Source organism: Theobroma umbraticum, unplaced genomic scaffold, assembly GCF_002168275.2.
Source record: "Theobroma umbraticum cultivar Fairchild unplaced genomic scaffold, ASM216827v3 scaffold_56.0, whole genome shotgun sequence".
In the NCBI taxonomy this organism is placed as follows: domain Eukaryota; kingdom Viridiplantae; phylum Streptophyta; class Magnoliopsida; order Malvales; family Malvaceae; genus Theobroma; species Theobroma umbraticum.
In genome coordinates this window covers 6621868-6645480 of record NW_018397256.1, presented here as the reverse complement: position 1 = coordinate 6645480, position 23613 = coordinate 6621868, and the positions used below count along the sequence as shown (strand labels likewise).

Below are 23613 nucleotides of genomic sequence, written 5' to 3'. Positions count from 1 at the left end.
ATTTTTTTATTTTTTGCAGTGAATTTATTTTCTTTTTTTTCTGTAGCTTTGGGTGGATTTGGGTTGCTGTTGCAGATATCATAATGGCTTTGTTAGTTGAATTTACCCAAAAAGCCCTTTCAACTTGTTTAATTTGCAAAATGAGACTGATTTCAAGGGACTACTTTATCTCAAAATGACCATAATAACCTTAACATTTCCTGCAAATTAAGACAACTTTTCCGCGAAAGCTGTGGGATAAGTGAGGTTGGTTGGGAACTTTTAGTAAATTCATTAGCAAATACAATTCTTTAACCTTTTCCATTCTGGGGGTTCACTTCTTTAATATTTTTGAACAAGCCCCAAATTTGTTTCATTTTTATGCTTCGCGTCCCCTTTTGTTTCAATTTCACTTCGAACTGTGCCCATATTTTTGCCCGACTCTATTTTGGTGGGTAGCCTAACCTATATTAAGAAATGGTTCTTTCTTTTATAAGATTTGTCTAAAAAGTTCTACATAAACTGTTCTTTAAAACCTTGGATATATTAAACTTTAAAGTTCAAATATAACCAATAACACGTTATTATCTTGAATTTTGTTAATAAATGCTTTAAGGGCACTCTTAAAAAATTACCGTGTTCGATAATAATTTTTTTCTATTATTGTGTAATTCATCACATTGAGCATCAAGGTTTGCATTCCCTACAAGAATATCAATATAAATAGTATATTAAAAATCCTTAAAAATTATACTTTTGCAGTTATTGTATTTAATAATATCTTCTCCCAGTAGATTAGAATTTGTCACATTAACTATTAATTACTACGTTTAATATAAAAATATTACTATAAGAAACATCATAACAATTCTTAAAAGAGTTCCTTAGTTATTAATTGGCAAAACTGCAAATTTGTTTTAGGAAATGAGATAGAAAGAGAATGAAATAATAATAATTATTATTATTATTGGATGAATAGAATAAAGTAATGATAAAATAGAAAAAATATTATTTAATTCGATTCATAAAATGAAATTGTTATTCGGATATTATTTTAATATTTAGTTAACAAAAATAGTTTTAGAATACTAAATGAATAAATAATAAAATAACATAATATTATTTATTATAATTTAATAAAATATTTGAGATTTTTGAAACTCATTATTTTTTTTCAATATATTGTAATTCATCACATTAATTGTTAATTACTGCATTTAGTATAAAAATATTACTATAAGTTAGAGTGCCTTAGGCACTCATCAGCAAAACCCTAATCCCTTCGTCATGACTTTGCTACTTCTAATAATAATAATAATAATAATAATAATAATAATAATATCCAAGTAAAATGACTGTAAAAACAGTAATATCCAATTTGTTTTGCATATAGTTAAGCTTAAATTCTCTGTTGATACATATTTCCAAAAACAAAATTGTAAAAACGTTCTTAAATTTTAGTGTTTTGATTAAGGAATGCTTCTATCTGATTATATAATTTTAAGTTGGATTAACAATACTGAGTTTCTAGACTATAAAGTTTTGAAATGAAACTTCTTTTTACGAGTTAAATTAAACTTTTGTGATGTAAACAATGTTTTTTATGTTCTTCAAATTTTGAATCATTTTACAATCTCTTTATATGAATATAAACTTTTTTTCACAAAAAGTTTTTACATTTAAATTTTTCATTTCAAAATTCAAATGTAACCATATTAACATATTGTAACGTCAAGAATAAAAATATCCAAAAATCGAGCTATGCATTTAGATCTACAAGTTTAGGTGGACAAATCGAGTTTAGGTAAGAATTTTTAAACTCGAGTTCAGCCTAGTTCTTACGTTATTATCGTATTAAAAATAATTATTTTTATTTATTATTGATTTTAAAATGTAAATATATTTAAATAATAAATATAATTTAAATAGACTAGCCAAATCAAGGCTTAAGTTTAAGTTTTAGAAGTGTCAATCGAGGCTGATATTCAATCCATCGGCACCTCTAACTAGGAAACAAATGTCGCTACTGTGAAAAATGTGAAGAAGTATAGCAGACTATGCAAGAATGCATGAAAAAATTCAATGGAAATATTTCAAATTTTACAATCAAACTCACAAAAGAAAAAACATAGTAATTTTTATCTATTTAAGTACCATGCAAAGAAATATACTAGTAATAACAAAGGTGATACCCTTCTTGTGAGTGTAGGATTGAGATCTTCTCTATTACTTTTTTTATCAGCTACATTTTAATATAGGTCGGACTTATGGATAATATGTATAGCAAATGATATATGTAGGACTCATAGATCATATATATTGTGAATTAAAACAAATATATAAATTATTTATTTAGAGTTATTATACAATACTATTATCCAATTAGATTACAATAACAGTAGTTAGAGTTATCATACAATTCTATTATCTAGTTAGAGTTATATGTATGGATTGAGATATGCTTTATTACTTTCTAGAGTTATTGTAATCTAACTAGATAATAATATTGTATGATAACATTAACTAAATAGTTTGCATAATTATCTTAACATTTGTGAATAGTAATAAAGGATGTATAAACAAATAATTAATGAAAATCTTTTTTTAAATGAAAAAATTGAAAAAAAAAAACAAAAAACAAGTCTCCAGGCCCATGGGAGGATAGATAACAAAACTTAGCATATTGACATCTTTATTGCGGGCATGACTAAGGGATATTTTCACCATTCATAAATTATTATGGCTAAAAGATATGGTAGATATCATGATACATGCACTCCTTAACATTTCTTCAAAAACCAAGAAGCAAATATGAAATATAACTAATATTTTTGTGTAATATTATTAATAAAAGTGTAAAATGATTATATATATATATATATTATGCCACCGGTTTAACAATAAATGACTTTAAACTCCATAAAGTTTGTTTACAAAATTCATTTACACCCTTACATTATAAAACACCACATCAAAATTTTGAATAAAATTCATTGATAGTATGTGACATTTTATAAATGTTTTATTTTTATCCCTGACCAAAAAACTTTACATTTATTATTTACTCTCTTTTCAAAATGTTAAAAAATTCCATCAAACCTCTAATCATCCATCCAAAAATTGATAGAATTATAGACAATTTAATAAGATGAAATGAAACATAATTTTTGTTTTCATATTATGGAGTATTTATAACAATTTTATTCGAACTTTGAATTACTTGAAATAGTTGAATATATAAAAACTCGAAGATGAAAACAATATATATATATAACAAAAATTAAAAATTTGAAAATATAAAAAACACAACAACATAATAATTAAAAGATAGCATTTCATTTACAATTATCTTAAACTATGACAATCTAATCACTATAAAAGGTTTTGTGAAAATCTACCATTTATCAGTTTTATCTTAATTATCATACACGATAATCAGTATTTAAAAATAAAATTCTGATATATCATACATACATATCTTGATTTAGCAACTTTACTTCAAATTTAAATACTTTCCACAATCATAATATTTATTGGATTTGCATGACACAATTAATATACAGTGAAATTCTAAGCAATTTTCTACTAACAATAACAATGGCTCTTAATAATTTAGGATTTCATTTTATATTCTAATAATTTAACATATAATCATCAAGATCCATGAAGATGGAATTAGAAAATTCTTAGGGAAACCACAATTTTAGATTTCCATTTAGTTCTTTTGAATTTAGGGATGATATCCTTACATTCAAATAGTAATATACTAAAATTAAAGTGAATTACGTAAATTTTGATTGATGAAGTAAAGGAATAAATAAAAAATCCATTTTAACCCACGAAATCTCAGTATTTTTCTTTTGATCGGTGGAATTTCAATAATTAATGTACAAATTAAGCAAACACCTTGAAAACATATATGTAATTATCACTCCTCGGTGACGTTGTAAAGGAAGAGTCAAGCATTAAAAATAGCGGTGCTTATAATTTCCTAGAACTTTCTCTTTTGGGTAGGTGTATTATTCTTAAAATTTAGTTTCGTAAGGAAGAAGCCTATGAAATTCGATTAAGGTGAGTCAACTCAGTTCCAGGAACTGCTTACTCAATAATCTAATTTATTATGTGTTAGTTGAGGACCCTTTGACCAAAGAACAGGTCGGGTCAATACCAGGTGCTTTCTTTCTTCGTATAAAAGTTTCAATTGTGCACCAGTGAGCTCCATGCAATTTTATTTACTAAGTTGGCCCTGTATTTCTTTGATCCTCATTCAATTAGTGTTAATATACGCAAAAACTTTAACTCAATGGGTCAAGTGTGAGCAACAAAAGAAATATTAAAGTCTTTAGCATAAGACCAAGGAGACGATGGAAAATTGAAATAATTATTATATGATCATATTCCAAACGTCTAATCAAAATAAAAGCTGTTAGGAGAATAATTTGCTTGGCTAAGGTGAGACCCCTGAAAAACCATTCCATTGCTAAGGTAAGCCCAAGTGTGGAGCAAACGTCATGCCAAGGGATAATAACAACAAAAAGCCTAGGCTGCCTGTCGAGGGGAAGATTTTTCAGGGTGGATAAAGGCTTTGATCCTGATTGGATCGGAGTTTTGTTGGCCCAAATAATTGTTTCTGGGTTTAAAGGATGGCACGATTCTCTCAAGAAGCATCAAGGGTTGCATCGCTTTGGAGTAAAAATCCAGCCCGGTTGCTTGGGCTTTCAATGCCTGGGATTTGCAATTTTTTGTGGTTGATGTTTTTAAGCCGAGTGCAAGGTGAAGCACCATGGCAATTGCCAAGGTTTACCTCTTGACTCTTGAGACCGTTGTCATCCCAGGACTCATTATTGTTGTAACATGGTATGCCAAAGTCAAAGGACAAGCAGATGGGTTAAATAATGACAATATTAAAGTAGGAAATTCATAGACCATTGCTTAGTATATGTGCAAAGAAGAGCAAACACCAGTTGCAGCAAGCAAGGAAGTGTTAAAATTTACGATAATTAATCAAATTACTAACATATTATCATTTTCAATGATAAAAGTAGTAGTAGACTGATATTATTGAGATACACAGGGAGCTGAATGTATGTTAGCAAATGTGAAGCTGGGAATACCATTCTAAGCTAAAACATGTTCCACGAGTATCAAACCCACCTGTCAACTTGTACATATATGATATATGTATACATATGTTATGTGTAGTAGTGCAATAAGAAAAAGAAAAGAACAAATCGAAGACAGATAAATGAAATTGAAACATTAAGGCAGGAAAGAGGTCAAGAAGTGTGGGCATTGTAAGGTCTCTCTCTTCCTATAGCACTTCTCCTCTCATGTCAGCTGCTGCAAAAGCAACATGCCACTGGGATCAAGTGGGCCCAAGATCAAAGAAGCAGAAAAATTTCGAAAGGACTCCATGGGGGGGAGAGAAAATTCTCTTCTTTAGGGGACCCCCCTTTCTCTTGTATTATCGTCATCTCATCACGACCCAAAGAAAGACCAAGAAAACTACTAAATCCAAGAATTTTCCAACAGTAAATGAATTTTGTCCTCTGCATGAATGAGAACATATGAATACAAAATTCATTCATCAGTTAAAAAATTTGTTTTTCATTAGGTTGCATGGGTAGTAGGGGGCGCATGTCATTGGCAATTTGGCATGCATGCACAACCATCAGTCTTTGATCAGTACGTTTGCATGCCATGTCATGCCAACCTATGCTTGCACAGATGCGCCCCTGCATCGAACATTGAGTTCCACTGAGCCCCAGCCTCCACAGCCAACGCGTGCATGCACGCGCAACCCCATTGATTTGAACCCGACTTGTGATCTTCAAAACCCCGCCTGTGGAAAACGCTTCCATGGAGAGCCACGTCAAGCATGAAGACCATAAACCGGTGTAGCTCGGGGCGAGTAACAAAGAAAGAGAGTGAGCGTAAGAAGGGTGACATCAGCTGGGGAGCATGCAATAGAGGGATATGAAATGAATCTATCGAGAGAGAGAGAGAGAGAGGTGCTTGTTTGATCATTAAACCATGCAATCTGCCTCCTCACTGCAAATTGGTCAGTGAGAAAAGAGTGACGTAAGTTGTCTGAATACCGTAACGCGTGCATTGGAAGCGTGTGATAGGGATTTTCCGAATTCAATGCTCCAAAAAGGCCACCTTTTGTTTTTTAACTCTCCCATTGGACTTTTCCTTTCCCACCCAATAGTTTTTCCTTCAGTACTAATCTGTCTCTCCATCTCTCTCCCTATTGTCTTATGGCGGCAGAGAGAAAAGAGCTCGTTTGCATCAGCAATCAGCAAAGGGATTGTGATGTGGAGCTGTAGAGGTGAGAAATTAAGATGATGGTAGAGACGCAGAGCTGTCAATCCGTTTCTGAAAGCTTCGTACAATATCGTCAATGGAAGAGAGGGAGGCGTCAGAGCCCCATCATTGTCTCAATTATCAGCGTGAAGGGGAAAGAGAAAGATGGAGAGATTGCATATATCTGTATATAAATATTTAACAAAGAGAGAAGAGAGAAAGCTTGAGACTTGGCATGGAATGGATGGTATTAACTTCATGTAGAGATGTGGACACAAAGTTTTGTGTTATGTACCGTACCTGGCGGTGTGGATACTGTCTGCTCAGGTGTGCCACAGTATAGTTAAGCTTTTGAAAACCCAATTGCGTGTGCATTGCCCCTTGTCATTGCAACTCACTTCGGTTTGTGTATTTTGTAAAAGACCTCAAATTTTCACTCTCCCTCTCTATATATATATGCAAGGAATACTCAACATATTTCCTTTCATATTGTACCTAATTATACATCAAGATTCTTATTTTATACTATGTTTGGTCATGACTTTGTTTTTAACAAGATTCGAATCATTACCAACTGTCTCGGGTGACCATATATCTTTGTCATCACACAAAAGGAGGTCCAGGCATGAAGCACTAAATGCCTAAAAATCTTATAATATCTTTGAAATTAAATTACAAACGTGATTAGATAGTTAATTAAATGCACAAGTAAAAGTAGAATAGGAGCATCGAATGGATTGAAGGGGTCAACCCTGGGGGTGAGAAAAGTCAAAAGATTTGTGGGTTAACTAGGGATGACAAAAGGGTGTCCGATCCAACTGAATTAACGCTTCTTATAGTGACAAAAACTGCCTTTGATGAGTAAATATTGAAGGTAAACCTTGCAAAAGGGAAAGGAATCCGTATGCTATTTTATTCAGTAGTATATCCACTTTTAGCAAAAGATCGAAAGAGCTATCAGGACTTGTTTTACTCTAAAAAGCTCTCAAACTGCGATTTCAATTAACAACCAACGGCTAGACGTCAGCCACATGGTAGCACAAGGAAACATAGGCCGCTATTCTGTCTTTATTTTGCTCAATATTAATTCACATTTTTTATTATTTTACATATTCACAGTAAAATTTTTAAAATTCTACAATTGACAAAACTCTATTCAAGTAACTACTTCAATTCAAGGATTTTCCTTATTAAGTGGATACATTCGTTCTTTTTAAATTTACATATGAAGCTTAAGAGCTTTAGGATTTGTGTGTAGGATAACTTTTCATAATTTAAATTATTTAAATTTATTTTTTAACAATTCAATAGACTACAAATGTAATTAACAACACCATAGGTTCCAATTTCTCAACCAACCTTTAATAATGAATTTGAGAGAATGACGGAGAGAAGTCTATTCTAAAGTTGAAGAGAAGGTGAGAATTCAATTTTTTTTTATTTATAATGTAATAGAAATAATATATTTATGTCAAAATAATGCATGAGGAGTTAAATGAAAAGTACAAATATGTTAGTGAGAAGTGAAAGATATATCTTGTCTCGGATTTTTCGATATTAGGGAAGGAAAAGATTTAGATATGGAAATTGGAATTGTACCACGAGGTACACTTCAATTAAATTATATCTCAACCACCCATCTAAACTATATCAATGAAAGCTATTTATGCTTTGGCAAGAAGCCGTTTGAAAAAGTTGCTTTGATGCAACCTTTTGACGACCCTAGTCAGAAAGGCCAAAAAATAGAAGAAAACCCTATGCTCAAAACAATCAATCTCAATAACTCCTAATAATGAAGGGCACTATCTAAACCCTAATGTTGTTAAAGGCTTAAAGCCATAGCAATAAAGTCGGTCGATCCTTGATGTTATTAATAAGGTATTTGTAGGTTCCTTTAGAGAGAGAAACTTTTGGCGCCTTTAACTTTCTTCGCATGCTTTTGGACATGCATGTTATTTAATACTTTGTTAGAATAGAAGACAATACAAACAAAAAAGGCTTTTTCCCTTTCTTTCCTTGCAAAGGACATTGTATGTGGACTTTGTTATTAATACTCACATATAGAATAGAATACACATAACAAATGGGCTTTCGAGTGTTTCTTGGCTTGGAACCTGTCGTACCGTGACTTTTTATCAAGGGAAGCACATGTCACGACTTTGATGTCCCTTCCAAACAATGTGTCCAAAGATAATTCTGTAATCCCATTTTCGAACCCTTTTTTTTTTTATAGAGATTTTGAGTAATCGAAATAAAATTAATTGATATTCATTTAATTAAACAAGTTTGTCCTAGGGCCCTCGAGTAAATGTTTGATGGGCCTTTCCATGGGAAGGGGTACAACGCTTTTTCCTTTTTCGATCTCTGCATCAGTACATGGGGGATAGGGTACCCAAGTCAGAGCACTATGATACGATTCAAAGACAATTTATTCAAAAAATTTTCAAAGTAAAGTACATTCTATTTATGAAATTATTTTGTACAAAGTTGACAAACTTACATTATCATAACAACTCTTAAGAGGTAAAGGATGGATGCAAACCCCCCACATACAAAATTGGTGCATTTACAAGATTTAAAAGAGGGGCTAAAAAACCCACAAAAGAAAAAAGTCATCCTCAGTAAATTCCCCATCTAATCGAAAGCTACCTTTTTTTTTTCTTTGGTTTTTGATTTCAGAGTGATCAGGTTTCCTTGAGCAGGATAACATGAGAATTACAACCGTTGTTGTTACAGTCTTTGATTGTCCTCCATTGTTCAGCAATGTCTCCAGCAATCTTAACGGCGTCAGAAGCCGTTCCTAGCAGCCCTCTTCTTGTAAACCCAACTGTGTACAATCCCTTCTCTCCTTTCCATCCGTTGGGAAACGGCGTTTTCGGCATGCCATCTTTGGTGAAAAAATCACATCCCTATATTTCCAATAAGGGCACAAAAAGGGGAGAGTTACTACTAGTAAAAACAGCATTAGCTAATCAATTGGTATTTGAATTGACGGAAAAAGAGCAGAAAAAAAAAACGGCAATTCAGGAAATTTCTAGGGATTTTCTAGGCAAATGAATCCTAAAAGAACACAATATTTCATGATAGTAACACATCATAAACCCCACACAGAATTTCAATTTTTCCCCCTAAACCCCAATAAAAGAAAACTGGGTTTTATTTGAAATTAGAAAAAAAAAAAAGGGAAAAAAAAAGTGGAATAGCCCCCAAAAATGAGGCTAACTGATTTTGTGCTTTTCTGCATGGAGAAAAGAAGGGATTTGTAGACTTGTGGCCTCAATGCATGAGTCCAAGGCAGAAAGTGATGTGTGATTCACAATAAGATAGAACTAAAAACTAAAGAAAATGCAACAGCTCTTTGTTTACCTTGAGCCAAGTAGGCACATTGCTTTTGTACCCAGTTGCCAGGATTATTGAATCAATCTCCTTTTCTTGTCCATCCATAAACTTTGCTCCATTTCTTGTTATCTCTTTCACACCTTCCACCACCTGAAAGAAAAAAAAACTCCAACAACATTAACTAAAACGCCTCAAGATAATGGGAAAATGTGATTGAACATGAGGGTCTACTTGGTTGGTTGGTGTTTACCTTAATTTTACCAGATTTTATCTGTGATAGTGCACCAACGTCGAGCACCGGAGTTTTTCCAGTGACATTCTTGAGCTCAATAGGACCGGTTTTTGGCCGCCGAAGACCTATTTGGTCTGTGTTGCCCAGGGTGAAGTTGGCTACCAGCAACAGGAATTTATCTACTAGCCTCAAAGGGAACCATCTGAGAAGTGCCATGGCTATACCAAATGTTGAGAAACCAAACATCTCCCTAGGCAAGACGTGCACCTGTAGTATTCAAACAGATAGGAGTATGAGCAACAATGAAAACGATGCGAAGTACATATTAAGATATTTTCAACAATGATTTTGATTAAAAAGTCAAAAGACAAGTTAAGGTGCGGATGCAACATTAAATGAACTCACCGTGTTTCTAACAACCATATGCGGGATCGCATTGTATCGACAGAGGTCCAAGCTAACTTCCATGCCAGAATTACCACATCCAATTACCAAAACCCTTTGGTTTCTAAACTCAGAACCAGACTTGTACAAACTGGTATGAACAACAGGACCGTTGAACTTGTCAATCCCCGAAATGTCGGGAATTACAGGCTCAGCATTTTCACCAGTGGCGACAATAAGCCACCTTGAAATGTACTCACAGTCTTGAGTTTTAACCCTCCAAAACCCCAAAACATGATCGAAGTCTGCGCTTTGCACAGCTTGCCTGAACCTAGGTTGGATTGAGAAATGTGAAGCATAGGACTCCATGTAAGAGATAAACTGGTGCTTGGTTGGGTACTTTGGGAAATTCTTAGGGAAACCAAGGAGTGGTAATTCGCAAAACTGTTTGGGAAGATGGAGTTTGAGACGATCATAGGTTCGATGTTGCCACAAGGAAGCTATGCAGTCGCTTTTCTCAAGAATAAGAGAAGGGACGCCTTGCTGAGTAAGGCAAGCAGATGTTGCTAGACCAGATGGTCCTGCACCTACAATGATAGGCCCATGAACCCAAACGCAGTTTGCTTGAAACTGATGATGGTCTTCTTGATCTTTACAAGAACCCATGTAGGACAATCCCAAGAAAAAGAGTGATAATGGAAAGAAGACGGAACGAAAAGGAAAAGGAAAGAAGAAAGGATAGTGAAAGAAAGCTTAAAAAGAAACAGAGAAAAACCTCAGTAGTTTCTTTTTACTTCCCCTGTTCTTTTCACTCTGTAAAGCTCTGTTTTCTTTCCCCTGTTTTCTCACTGCCCTTTTGCTTCTTGAGAGAAATCTCATGTGGATGAGGTGGGATTTTAAAGAGAGAGTAAAAGCGCTCAGGAGAGAGAGGGGGGAAAAGCAGGAGTCAATGGGAAGAGAAAAACAAGACGTAGGGTGATATAACTGAGGGTTTTTAATGCCGAGAAGAGAGTGAGAGACAGAGAGTGAAAAAAAAGAGAGATAGTAATAGGTTTTTATGAGAAGTGAGAGATGGAAAGAGAAAATGAGAGAAGTTAAAAAAACTGCAATTAATTTTACCAGTAAGAGAAAGAGAGAGAGAGAGAGAGAGAGAGGGAGAGGAAGGCGTTAATGGAGGCGTGAAGGTTAAGGAAAAGGATTTGTTCTGTTTCTCAAGGTTCTTTCTTCTCAGCTTCTCTCTGCAGAGTTCTTGGGGTTGCGATGCAAGTAAGCAAATGAGCAAAGAGAAGATATAAATACATTTATGAACGGCCTTTTAATTGTTTTAAGTTTAAAATTTGAGGAATACATAAACCACACTTCGTGCCATTTCTCACCCTATTAGCCTATTAGGGCTCATATGCCATAACGTTCAATTTTTATCTATTTATCCATTTAGTGTTGCTTTGCTCCTTGTTTATCTTCAATAAGATTTTCTTTCCTGAATAAATAAATAAATAAATAAATAATAGTTACAAAAAACAAACTTTTACTTAACTATTTTTTTTCTTTTTTCACTTTGTTTAAGAGTATCAGTATCATATATGGTTCAGGTTTATAGAACTCAAATTGGTCGACGACGTTAAGAAAACCCAGCAAACAACAATACTTGCCCATACACATGAATTAAATCATTTTCAACATTATATTTCTCCATGTTATCTTTCATTTTTTTAGGAACTTTAATGTAGGTAAAAAGTTATTTTCAACTTTATATTATGTAATTTGACTGCCACTTATCCCAAATTTATTTTAAATTTCTGTATATATATATATATATATTTATATGTGTGTGTGGAGAGAGGATTTTTTTTTATATTTGAGAAAGGGAATTCAAATTTTATCCTTTTTTATAGAAAAATCATACATCAATTAATAAATTAAATATTCAAATGTAAAAAAGTAAAAAGTTAAGAAAGACTCTGAGAGCGGTTTAATTTTTTTTAGTTTAAAAACTATTATAAAATTATTATGAAAATAATAACTTTTAAAATTAAGATAAAACTATTTGATAAGTTGTTTGATAAAATAAATTATATAAGTTTTAATTTTGATTAAAATTACCATAATGAGTATTCATGTTACATTCAATTACTTAACAAATCAAAGTGAAAACGAATCTATTTCGAATTTATATATGATTTCATATATTAAAAGTCAAAAAAATTTACAAATAATAGAATAATTTCAAATTTGTACAATAATAATAGTATTAGATTTTTTGGTGAAAAAAATACGTTTAAATAATACTTGCATATAACTTTAAATTTTGAGTTTTTTTTTCTCTTAAATTTTATAAGAATAAAAAAAACTTAAATTTTATTATTTTATTTTTAATTTTTTTTAATAATCTTTGTAAAGAGAGATGAAAAAAAAAAAAAAAGATTGTGATTTTATGCTGGAAAAGGACGATATGCAAAGAGAGTGAGGGAATAGAGAAGTTGATTGAGAGAAATGACTATTTTATAAAAAGCTGATGTATTTTTTTTTAAAGAAAATAGAAAGTTCCTTTCTTAAGTTTTTTTAATTTCTTTTTTAAATTTTGTTTTTTTTAATTATTATATTCAACAAACTTTCTCAAAAATCTTGTTTGACTTTATTTTTATTTTTAAAAAATAAATAAATTAAAAAAATCAAGTTAAATAGGCACCAAGTGAAAGAGCCACGTAATAATGCAGAGGACAAGAGTGCGGTCCACGAGCGTTTTGGAAGCGTCGGGTAACAGCAATTAAGAAAGTGTAGAGGGGTGGTTGGCAAGATGGGTTTAAGGCATGATGCCACGTGGAGGTTTACTAAGCATTGTATTTGTTGTTGCATGTTTGGAAACAGAAGGGATTAACCAAGAGCCGGAGAGAGCCGTCGGATCATTGACTTTCATTCCTTTTTCCACGTGGCATTTTCTATTTACTTGTTAAGACCGACTAGAAAAAGCATAGACGTGCGTTCTAACCCCATTTGAAATAAAATACCCGTAATTTTACAATTAAAACGAATACTCTAAAATCAGTTTCTTTATTTTGCAATAAAATATTTTTGAAAAAACGTTTTCAAAACTTATACTTTTTTGGAAGACGAAAAATTAATTTTAAATATAAAATATTTTACGAGTTAACAAAGTTAATTACGAAAAATGTCTTATATATTTTAAGGACGTAAGATATTTTTTCAAAGAACAACAAAAATATTTTTATATTAAGTTTATAAGTATAAGTTTGATGAATAATAATATTTAATTAAAATATTTAAAAATAAAATAAAAATATTTAATTTTAAAAAAATAATTTAAAATATTAATATATAAATTATACAAAACTATTAAAATTTAAAAATATTTTTTTAATAAAACTATTCAATACAATTAAATTTTTATTTATAAATAGAATAAATCTTACTAATAATTATAATAAAAAATATTTCAATGATCATCATTTGATGAATACATATTTATAATAAATTTAAACCTCACTAATAATTATAATAAGAAATATTTCAATGATCTTCGTTTAATGAATATATATTTATAAGTATAAGTTTTAGATATCTTACACAATTGATAAATATTTATGTTTTTATAGTTATGATAAAAGAGTGATAAGATGAAAACTGTTTCAAAAATTAGAGTTTATTTTCATTACATATATGTGGTTAAATACTTTGAGACACATTATTAATGATTTTATCTGTTTTCATTTTTATTCTTAATTTTGATCTCAAGTAAGTAAAAATCAAATATTAATATTATTTTATAATCAACCCTTATTTACTATTTTTAATATCTAAAAAACTTCACCAAGATAAAAAATATTTTTCATAAAGTGATCCAAATAATAAAAAATATTTTTAAAAGTTCATACAAACAACATAACTAATTAAATTTTTTTATAAAACATTTTACATAAAAAAATGCTCTAATAAAATATTTTTTAATTATCAAATAGATTAAAAAATAATATCCTTCATATTAGATTGCTGAATGGGGATTTTTGCACTGCCCTCTTTTCCCTCCCTATTGCACTTGATAACACGTGCTATTTTGCTTGCGATAAACAAGTTGTTCATTCCCCACTTTCCCTCATCAAATCTTTTTACTTGGGTGAAACCAGCAGAAGGTGAAAGAAGTTGGAGAGGTGGCTGTAAATGTGCGGCGTCGACTGTGTCCGGAAATTTTGCCTGACGAAACTTGCTAACGTAGTATGCGTAAAGCATATTGATGTGTCACTGTTTTCTTTCTTTCTTTCTTTTATCTACCAACTTGATGAACATGCACAGTGGCTTCTTGGTTGGTGGCTGATGACGTAGGGCTAATTGGCAAAGGCTGTTTGCTTTTCTCTGTGGTCGAGTACTAACGGCAGCCAAGGGCGGAATTAAATAAGGGAATGAAATCATTGTTTTTTTTTTTTGCTAAGCATGCAATGAAATCATTGCATTCGATTTCTTTTACTAGAATATCTATAATCATGAGCGATGAGCACGAATATTAATCTTATTTGAACTAGCTCGTTCACTCTTCTTATCTTAATTATTTCAAATTCAAACTTGAGAGAGCTTACACTGCTTTTAGACATAATTCGGATCCCAATTGAAATTTAGGATGCAGGGTTTTGCTAGTTTTCATTTATTTATTATCAACCTTAGCTACTACCCATGCATGTAAATAGAATAAGGTACATAGTGCTCATAATTCATAAAACTCTTTTATGAACAACGAACTTGTTTACATATTTCTTTTGTAGCTAGCTAGCTAGGACTTTGTTTAATTAGTTTGTGTTGCAAAGCGTGATTCGAAATGGTAGTAATTAAATGCAAAGTTTGATTAGGCGCAGGAAAAGTCTAATCTCCAAATCCTTGCAAGAAAATACATAGCATGGAGTTGTCGGACAAGAAGTAGGAGTAAAAGGATAAATGAAGATGTGAAACAAACGTCAATGAATCATAATGCTTGGACACGGGGATCTAGGGGAATTTAAATTGACCGAATATTTATAAAGAACGAAGAGGAGAAAATCTAGGGTATAATGAAAGCGGAGTACATATATATATCTAGGGTTAGGATCTTCAAGGAATATATGCTTATAAGTTGGAGCCCACATTGCTGCTGCCTGCTGTGACTAGGATCTTCCATGCCGTATACAATTGGCGTCTGGTGCATCATCAATTGGTATAATTGGTCATACTGTTACACAACTTGCATGCTATGTACATCCTGTCTTTCAAGCAAAAAAACGTGTCTTGATCAATAAAATAAAGCCCGAATAATCTCTGCTTTTTCTCCAAAATATTGATGAAAAATGATTTATTCAAAAACCTTTTTCTAAACAGGTGTTGCAGATAAGTCACGAGTCAACCCATTGATTAAAGAAACTACATATATATATATATATATATATATATATATCCTTAGTAAAGGAGAGATATTAAAATAACAACTAAAAATAGGTGGGTGGAGATTGAGCAACAACTCTATATATATAGATATGTGCACAGTTTGGCTTAGCTAGGGTTAATTAATACATAGTTAAAATAACCCTTTGGATTGATTCTGTAATTGAGTTGTGGTGCATGCTTGAAGTACCCAAAATCAAAAATATTGGACCAACCTAAACCTAGCCCCATCCATTCCATTGCCGCCCCCCTACTCTTATTTAACTTTATTTGAATTGGTTTTCAAGCATCGAATCCTCCCCCTAGACGCAAAGATGATCAGTTTTCTTCTAGAGAAATGTTATCATCCATACATTGATTCAAATTAGTATTATAATAAAAAGATGTGTACTTTTGTTAGAATTTTTTTCAATGACTACAAATTTTCTTACCTGAGATTGCAATGATGATCTCCAAATGTTGGTAGTTAGTCGCATTAACACGATATTAATAGAAATTCAAGCATATGATATCCAGTAGTTGGACCTATTCATAAAGTGATTTAGGTTCATGTGATAGTACTTGAAACAAAAAATAAATGAATAATTTATGTTTGGTCTTGATGATTATGATAGTAATAAAATCAAAGGTAACACAAGGGATTTACCGACAAAGGTTGAATTGATTAATTTATGGATTGTGCTCATCGTTCGGAATTTGACGAGGGGAGACCGAAATAATGAAAGTCTATTCTAAATAATACAAAACAATAAAGATCAAAATTGTATCTGCCTTGTTCGGATTATTGGAATCATCACTACGTTTTATGATTCTTTGCTATTTTCTTTTGTTGCATTTTTAAAAATAATCTTTAAAGATAAGATATTTTAAAAATAATATTTTTTATAATTTTAATTATTTTTAATCAAGTTAAATAAAATTACTCTTAATAAAATTATACGTCATGATATTACATGTCATGGTTAAATTATTACACACCATGTACAAAAACATGTTATACTATATTTAGTTTATTACACGCCATGATTAAGTTATTATACGTAATATATAAAAACATGTTACATGTAATGGTTAAAATAAATTGTTACATGTCATGTTAAAAAAAAACAATTTATTGTTATACACTATAGTTAAGTTCTTACACGCTATATATAAAAACATATTACACGCTATAGTTAAAAATAGTTGTTACACGTTATGTTGAAAAAAAATTATTGTTACATACCATATACAAAAACATGTTACACGTCATGTTAGAAAATTATTATTGTTACGTGTAATATTAAAAAAATATTATTATTACACGTCATATTTAAAAATATTTTGTTACATTTTAATGCCTAAAATGTTGCTATTACTTACGAACTAAAACTTCAAATCCTCTCAACTCTTTTTATTTTTTTTGACAAATTGACACCAATTAAAGAGTTTCTAATTGTTTTCATAAATCAAAACATAAATTTTTTATTTAAAACACCTATTTCGACTAAAAATTAAAAAAAAATTATTTCAAAACATAGGTTTATAAATTTTAATTTTTTGAGTTTATTGGTGTCTAGGTACCAAATTGATCTAATTAAAAACTATATCAAATATCTGTGATCATTTCTGTCATTTTAGTTTTATCCAAAATATCTAAAAATTAAAATTTTTAAATAGCCACACATCTCAAGCACATCAAAACCATCTTTTGATATCTTGAAAGCGTAGGGAAGAGAAATTTGAAAGTGCAAGAGAGAAGTTGGGAGCATAACATACGAATGTCGAACACAGAAATCAATAAAATTAGAGACAGCTGGATGGTTAGAAATAGAAATAGGAAAGAGAAATTATGATGAATAGTTTAATTTATTTAAAATAATTTGAAAAGTATTTTTATCAAATTATGATTAAATGTAATTAAAAATAATTAAATTTATTATGATGATTATTTTAAAATATCTTTATAAAAGAGAGTTATTTTTTATATATTTTTCTTTTCTTTTTAATTAAAATGTGAAAAATAAGCTGTAAAGCGATGATGCATTACAAGGTTAGGTGAGAGAGAGGCGACGGCAATTAAATCAAGGGTGAAGCTTTTAACACCTAAAGTTCCATACGGCATGAAGTTCAATCAATTACGTACCTATGAATAATGACAATTGCATTCGTACTGCCCCAATCAGTACTACTCTGGTTAAATTCTATAACTCAGTGCTCCGGTGCTTGAACCACTAGGTCCAGGGGACCATGCTATAATATGGGACTTCAATAACTAGCAAGGTTGATTCTCTTCGTCCATTTTTACAGATGGAATCATTGGGTTTTGCAAATTATACAAAGTTCAGCCTTCTTTATCTGCACAAGAATAAGTTCATCCTTTCATTTTTTATTTAAAGAAACATATCAGAAGTACAGTTGGCAACTTTTTTCTTTAAATTTGTTCATTGATTTCTTCTTCAATGAAATAGTTATATTATATTTTTTTTAACTCAACTATAGTTTTTACTGGTAATTTTATAAATATTACGTCAAAAATATTCAATTTATGGAAAGAGAAACTTATTTATCATCGTATAATTCAAAATATACGTGTGGCAAAACATTACAAAAAATGCATGTATTTAATCAATGATATGTAAAGAGTAATGAAGAGAAGCAAGCTGGAGATGAGAGGGGTGTTTAAACCCCAAAAGACAATACTGCAAATGAACAATGGATTGGTAATGTGAACAATGTGGATGATAAGGGCTTGACCACAGAAAGCTTTGTCATTTGACATTAACACATGCTAAACAAATAGTAAAGGGTCCCCGCCCCGTGTGTAACAGGGCGGGCTACAGGAATCACCTCCCTCCTCATGCATCCATCTGCGTCTAAGTAAGAATTTTGGCAGAGGGAGGACTTGGTGCCGATTTGCCCCAATGACATCTTTCATCTTTGGGACCCCAACAGTATACTTGTACATGTATAGTGAGTCAAGAAAGAGAGTGGCTTAGGGGCTCGAGCCCTCCCTCTCCACTGCCTGACAAACAGTATCTCATCATCGCACTTTTATCTATGAAATTTCTGGCTGATCTCCATCCCCACCCCCCTGCCCCCGATTCTTATGTCAACATTTTGGTTTTCCTTTTCTTTTTTATTTGAACCATCTATATTTTTAAAATTTTATTTATTTAATTGCATTCCATGCTCTAGCCTGATTAATACTGAATTTGTTTTGTCCAGTCAAATTTATGGTTATCTTAAGCTATGTACATGCATGTGAATCAATGAATTCTCACTGATAGGTCTCAAATAAATAAATAAATAAATAAAATACTTACTTTTATTCATATAACAAGAGAAATGTCAAAGAGAAGAAAGGGAATTTCAATTTTGGGTCTCTAGTATTTCTTAAGAAAGAATAAAAATCACTGATTCCATCTTGAGGGATTTGAGAAAAAAAAGTTATTGAGAATTGATCAATTTGTTACACTTCCTTTTAAAAGAGTTCATATATATATATATATACACACACACACACATACACAAACGTAAATGTACACGCATAATTCAAATCAAAAACATGTTTTACTCCCCGTACCAAAAAACAACAATCTTAATTTTATTTCATGAAAAACATGGTTTTCATTCATTCAATTCATATCACTATCATAATCAAATAAAATGAAAACATTTTAAATCTAGCCTTAAATGTATTATGGGAAGCTCTGAGATCAAATGTTTGAAATTGTACATTGAATTTGAGGACAATGATCAATTAATAGAATTCAAAACTAAAATTTCTGATTAATTAAAATATCAATATAGATGAAGGTGCTGGATACTCAGTTCTCACATTATAAAAAATAAAAAATAAAATTTTAGAATAAATGGGTAAATTGTCATTTGAAAAGTGTGAAATTTTAGAAGGTACAAAATTTCAATTACATTATTGTTGTGTAAATGAGAACTTAACACAAAACCATAATTATATATGCACTAAAAAACTATATATATATATATATATATATTTCACTTAACAAGCTAAAAGAAGTTCAATTTAAGAAGTTCAAATTGAAGATTTTTGACTATAATTTTAGCTACTTATTGGTGCACCTTGAAAATTTGCATCCCATTGTATTTGAATGAAGTTGAATTTTATTATATGCTAATTAGCATACAAAAAGAAAAAATGTACTGTGCTTATCTGCCATTCTATTATTTTAAATTACCAATAATAACGCTATTGGATCTTGGACTTTTTTGCTCTATTATTTACCATTCTAATGTGGTAAAATATCATTAGATACCTTAAAAGATCAAATCTAGCAATTTACAGTAGATAAACTTATTATTAAATATAATGTTTAAAATTAAATCAATAAATGTTTACAAATAATATTATGGACAAATGCGTGTAGAGTCAAAAAAATATTTCCCATCGACAAGCTTATTTATAAATCCAATTGAATTTCTCTCGAGTAACTTAAAATTGTAATGATTTAGTAGCTTAAGTTTTTATTTTCCTTTCTTAAATGTATAAGAAGTAGGAAAATGCTAAGGAGTACTTATCACGTTTGAAATTTACAAAAAAAAATATAATTAATATTATTTCTTATTGAATTTGATGGGAATAGTATATTGGATGAAAATATATAACATTAAAATAGCATATTAACTAAATTGAACCAATGATTATAAACACTTGTTAACATAATAAACAAAGTGTAAGTATAATATAATTACCAATAAGTGATTGGTTTAATAAGTTACTTTGGTTGTCTTGAAAATACTCATTCACCATTAAATTGTAAACTCCTCCTGGAAAGAAATATAAAATGTATATTTAAGATTTTTTTTGTGTACAAAAGAGTGCGATAATTTTATGATCTACTAAATCTAGACTTGCAAAGACCAAGAAATATATATATTTTTATTAATTTGGTGAATGTGAAATTCATGTAAAACTTATGAAAATGCTCAAGGTGAGAGGCCTAAAACACTTGAAGTGAAAAGTCATTTAATTCGTATGAAAATTAACTATAAACATAAATCCAAATCCAAATCTTCTATCCTCGTTTCTTGCATTAATTTCCACAAATTATCATATTTTTTTCTTTTATTATTGAGTTAATACATATTTAAATTTAATTTTGTTTTTCATTCTCTCATATTTTTTCCCTTCTCTCTCTTACGCTTCTATGTAGGGAAAAGTTGATTGTAGATGCAAAGTCAACTTTTATTCCAAAAAATAGGGGAATTTATCAAACGTCTCCAATATTTTAACCAAAAAAATGAGAATCTTTATGTCCTTGATTAAATTGTTTAGTATTTAAACAAATAACTTTTTAATTCTTAAGATTTAGTTATTCTGGATTATGGTAATTATGGATTTGATTTATTGATTAAAAACGTCAATTCTTGCTACTGTTTTTGCAATCTTGTTGCTTGGAATTATGATGTATAATTTGTATTACTTATTGGTGTTATAGTGAAAGCGTATCTTTAGGTGAATTTAGTCGTGGCTCTTTGAGCAACTTCCAACAATGGTGGAAAAATGAAAAGGGAACATTTGAGAGAGAAAGAGTGGAAAAAAATTAAAATCGAACATGTATTAAATTAATAATAAAAAATTTGATAAGTAATAATATGTGAAAGTTAAAATAAAAAATAGATTTTGATTCTATAAATATGGTAATATGATAATTTCAAGTTTTTTTTTTTAAATAATCTCCTTAACACTGATATAGTTGATTTCTTTATTTAAATTTCTTTACCATAATTAACAGATAGACGTATAGTCATTTACACATAAATAGGAAGAGACATGTACGGATTCCTCGAAGTGCACAGCACACTCAACTTATACGTCATCGGGAGGCCGTCCCGGACTCTGGACGGCGATGCTGATGTCACGTGACATAACTCTACGTCACTTCTGCCAGTCACGTGGCATTGGCTTTAAATTCCCATCGTCCAATAAAACTCCGTCGTGTACTCAGGCTCTGCGCTTTCTGAGCAGTTGAAATGACCAAAACGACCCTGACACCTTGACTATGATGGCATGACTGATTGCCATTGCGCACCCGGGGAACACGTTTAGACCCCGTTGAAATGACCGTCACGAGGATTAGTGCACTTTGATTTGACGGTAGGGGGCATTTTGGTCACGACGAGGATACAACACGTGTCCCAAACCCAATTTCCAGCTCATCAAGTCATCAATCAGCCTTTCCCCGTTATGGAAAGATTTGACTGCAAGTTTTAAAGCATCGAATTTGGGTGTTTGATTTGAGGAGGGCCGTAGGATTGTGCCTCAAAAGGCGGATCACACGGACTTCGAAGTTAATCTGACGGTTGGGGATGGATGAGGCCTGAGACGTACTAATCGACTTCTTTTATTTGATTTTGGATTTGTGAATTAAAAATGTTTTTTTATACTTTGAATTCGGTATAATATTTGATAAATTTTTTATTTAATTAAAAAATTAAAAAATTGTTTATTTTCATTACATTTAATTATTTTTTAAATTAAATAAATTTTATATTAATAAAATAATAATTAATTATTTTAAATTATAATATTAATTATCATTTTATTCTCATATGATATAAAGGTAAATAGTAAAATATGTATTACATTACATCACAATGACATAAGACATTAATATCATATGATATAAAAATATAAATAAATTTTTAAAATATACATAAATATATCTATTTATAGAATATAATCTTAGAAAGAATGTCACAATTCAACAAGTTGTCAAATTGTTCTTATATTTCTTTGACTTTACATCTGTTCTTTATATGAAAATCGTTCTGTAGTGGATTTATAGATTCTTGATTTGATTTTATTGGGTTGGGAATTGATTTGGTTGGTTGAAGAAGGGTTTGAAAGGGTTGTCTTCGGGAGGTTTTTATTTACTCGCGACGTGGTAATCAATAATCCTTTTTGAAATTAATTTTTTTATTTTAATCTATAATAATCAATAAACATTTATTCATATATTAAAATTACTTTAAGTGATGCTTTTGGATGACACTTGATACAGTATTTTGTATGATGAACGTTGACAGTTATTTTTTGTTTTTATTTTGAGTTATTATCTATATTATAAGTAAAAATATCTTTAAATTAGCATTTTCGTACTTGGATAAAGTGACACATACATAATTCTTTTAGATTACAAAAATACAGTGACCTGAGCGCAGAACATGGGTTGCACACTATAGTGTGCAGATGTATAAGTGAATGCTAGACAGTAGACATCCCCTCTTTTACAATTTTTTTTTTCTCTGGAAAAAGGGAGTGTGGGCCTATGGAGAGTGGGGCCTAGAAGACTGAAGCAGAAAGTGGAAACCATGCTTTGACTAAAAGGCCCAAGCTTGAGTTGCAGAGCCACTCTCTCAGGCAGCCCAAAGTTTCGTGAGCCGCTAGTACTAGTAGAGTAGTAGTTAGTACTACTAAGAAAATAAAGAGCAGTAGTTTCCCTTTAAGAATACAAGCATGGGAGTTTGATATCGCTGATCTTACTCAAGATCGATGTCTGTGTGTGAGGGTGTATATATATATATATGCATTGATGCTTTCTGGCACAATGAATCATACATAGCAACAATTTAAAAAGAAAAGAGTCTAAAATGCAAGGTCATTGGTGATTGGTTTCTGGGAAAGTTCAGTTAGGTGTTGGTGTTCCAAAATTCTTGCAGGTGATGATGATGGACTGATTACTATATGCGATCCTTGAAAAACGAGGCCCCATAGCGAAGAATATACTCTCTAATCAAACATTCATCACTGGAAGTTGTCGTTATAGGTTTTTAGGCCATGAAATGATAACACACAGAGATCCATGCGTGTACTGCTGGATGCCCCAGAGTGACCCCAGCAGTCCAAGTGCCATACTTTCCACTCCTCCATCATTGTTTCACTGTTTATCCTTACATTCTGGTTACACCTACAACCTCCCTTGGATTTTCTG

At 31.0% G+C, this 23613-nt stretch overlaps 1 protein-coding gene across 1 annotated transcript; it reads right to left on the bottom strand.

The window, feature by feature from the left end:
* Positions 1–8850: 8850 nt before the first annotated feature.
* LOC110410897 (putative indole-3-pyruvate monooxygenase YUCCA4) lies at positions 8851–11208 on the bottom strand. Its single transcript, XM_021420829.2, has 4 exons — positions 10262–11208; positions 9875–10123; positions 9652–9774; positions 8851–9194 (listed from the first exon to the last, which is right to left on the bottom strand). The coding sequence occupies exons 1-4, from the start codon at positions 10904–10906 to the stop codon at positions 8970–8972; spliced, it is 1242 nt and encodes a 413-aa protein (XP_021276504.1). The 5' UTR covers positions 10907–11208; the 3' UTR covers positions 8851–8969.
* Between the last annotated feature and the right edge of the window lie 12405 nt (positions 11209–23613).

What these genes read in the sequence shown, in the direction of transcription:
- LOC110410897 (XM_021420829.2), bottom strand. Translation starts at nt 10,906, where the DNA reads ATGGGTTCTTGTAAAGATCAAGAAGACCATCATCAGTTTCAAGCAAAC. An exon ending in ATATGGTTGTTAGAAACACG is followed by an intron (nt 10,124 to 10,261) that starts GTGAGTTCATTT and finishes TGAATACTACAG; the next exon opens with GTGCACGTCTTGCCTAGGGA. An exon ending in ATGTGCCTACTTGGCTCAAG is followed by an intron (nt 9,195 to 9,651) that starts GTAAACAAAGAG and finishes TTGGAAATATAG; the next exon opens with GGATGTGATTTTTTCACCAA.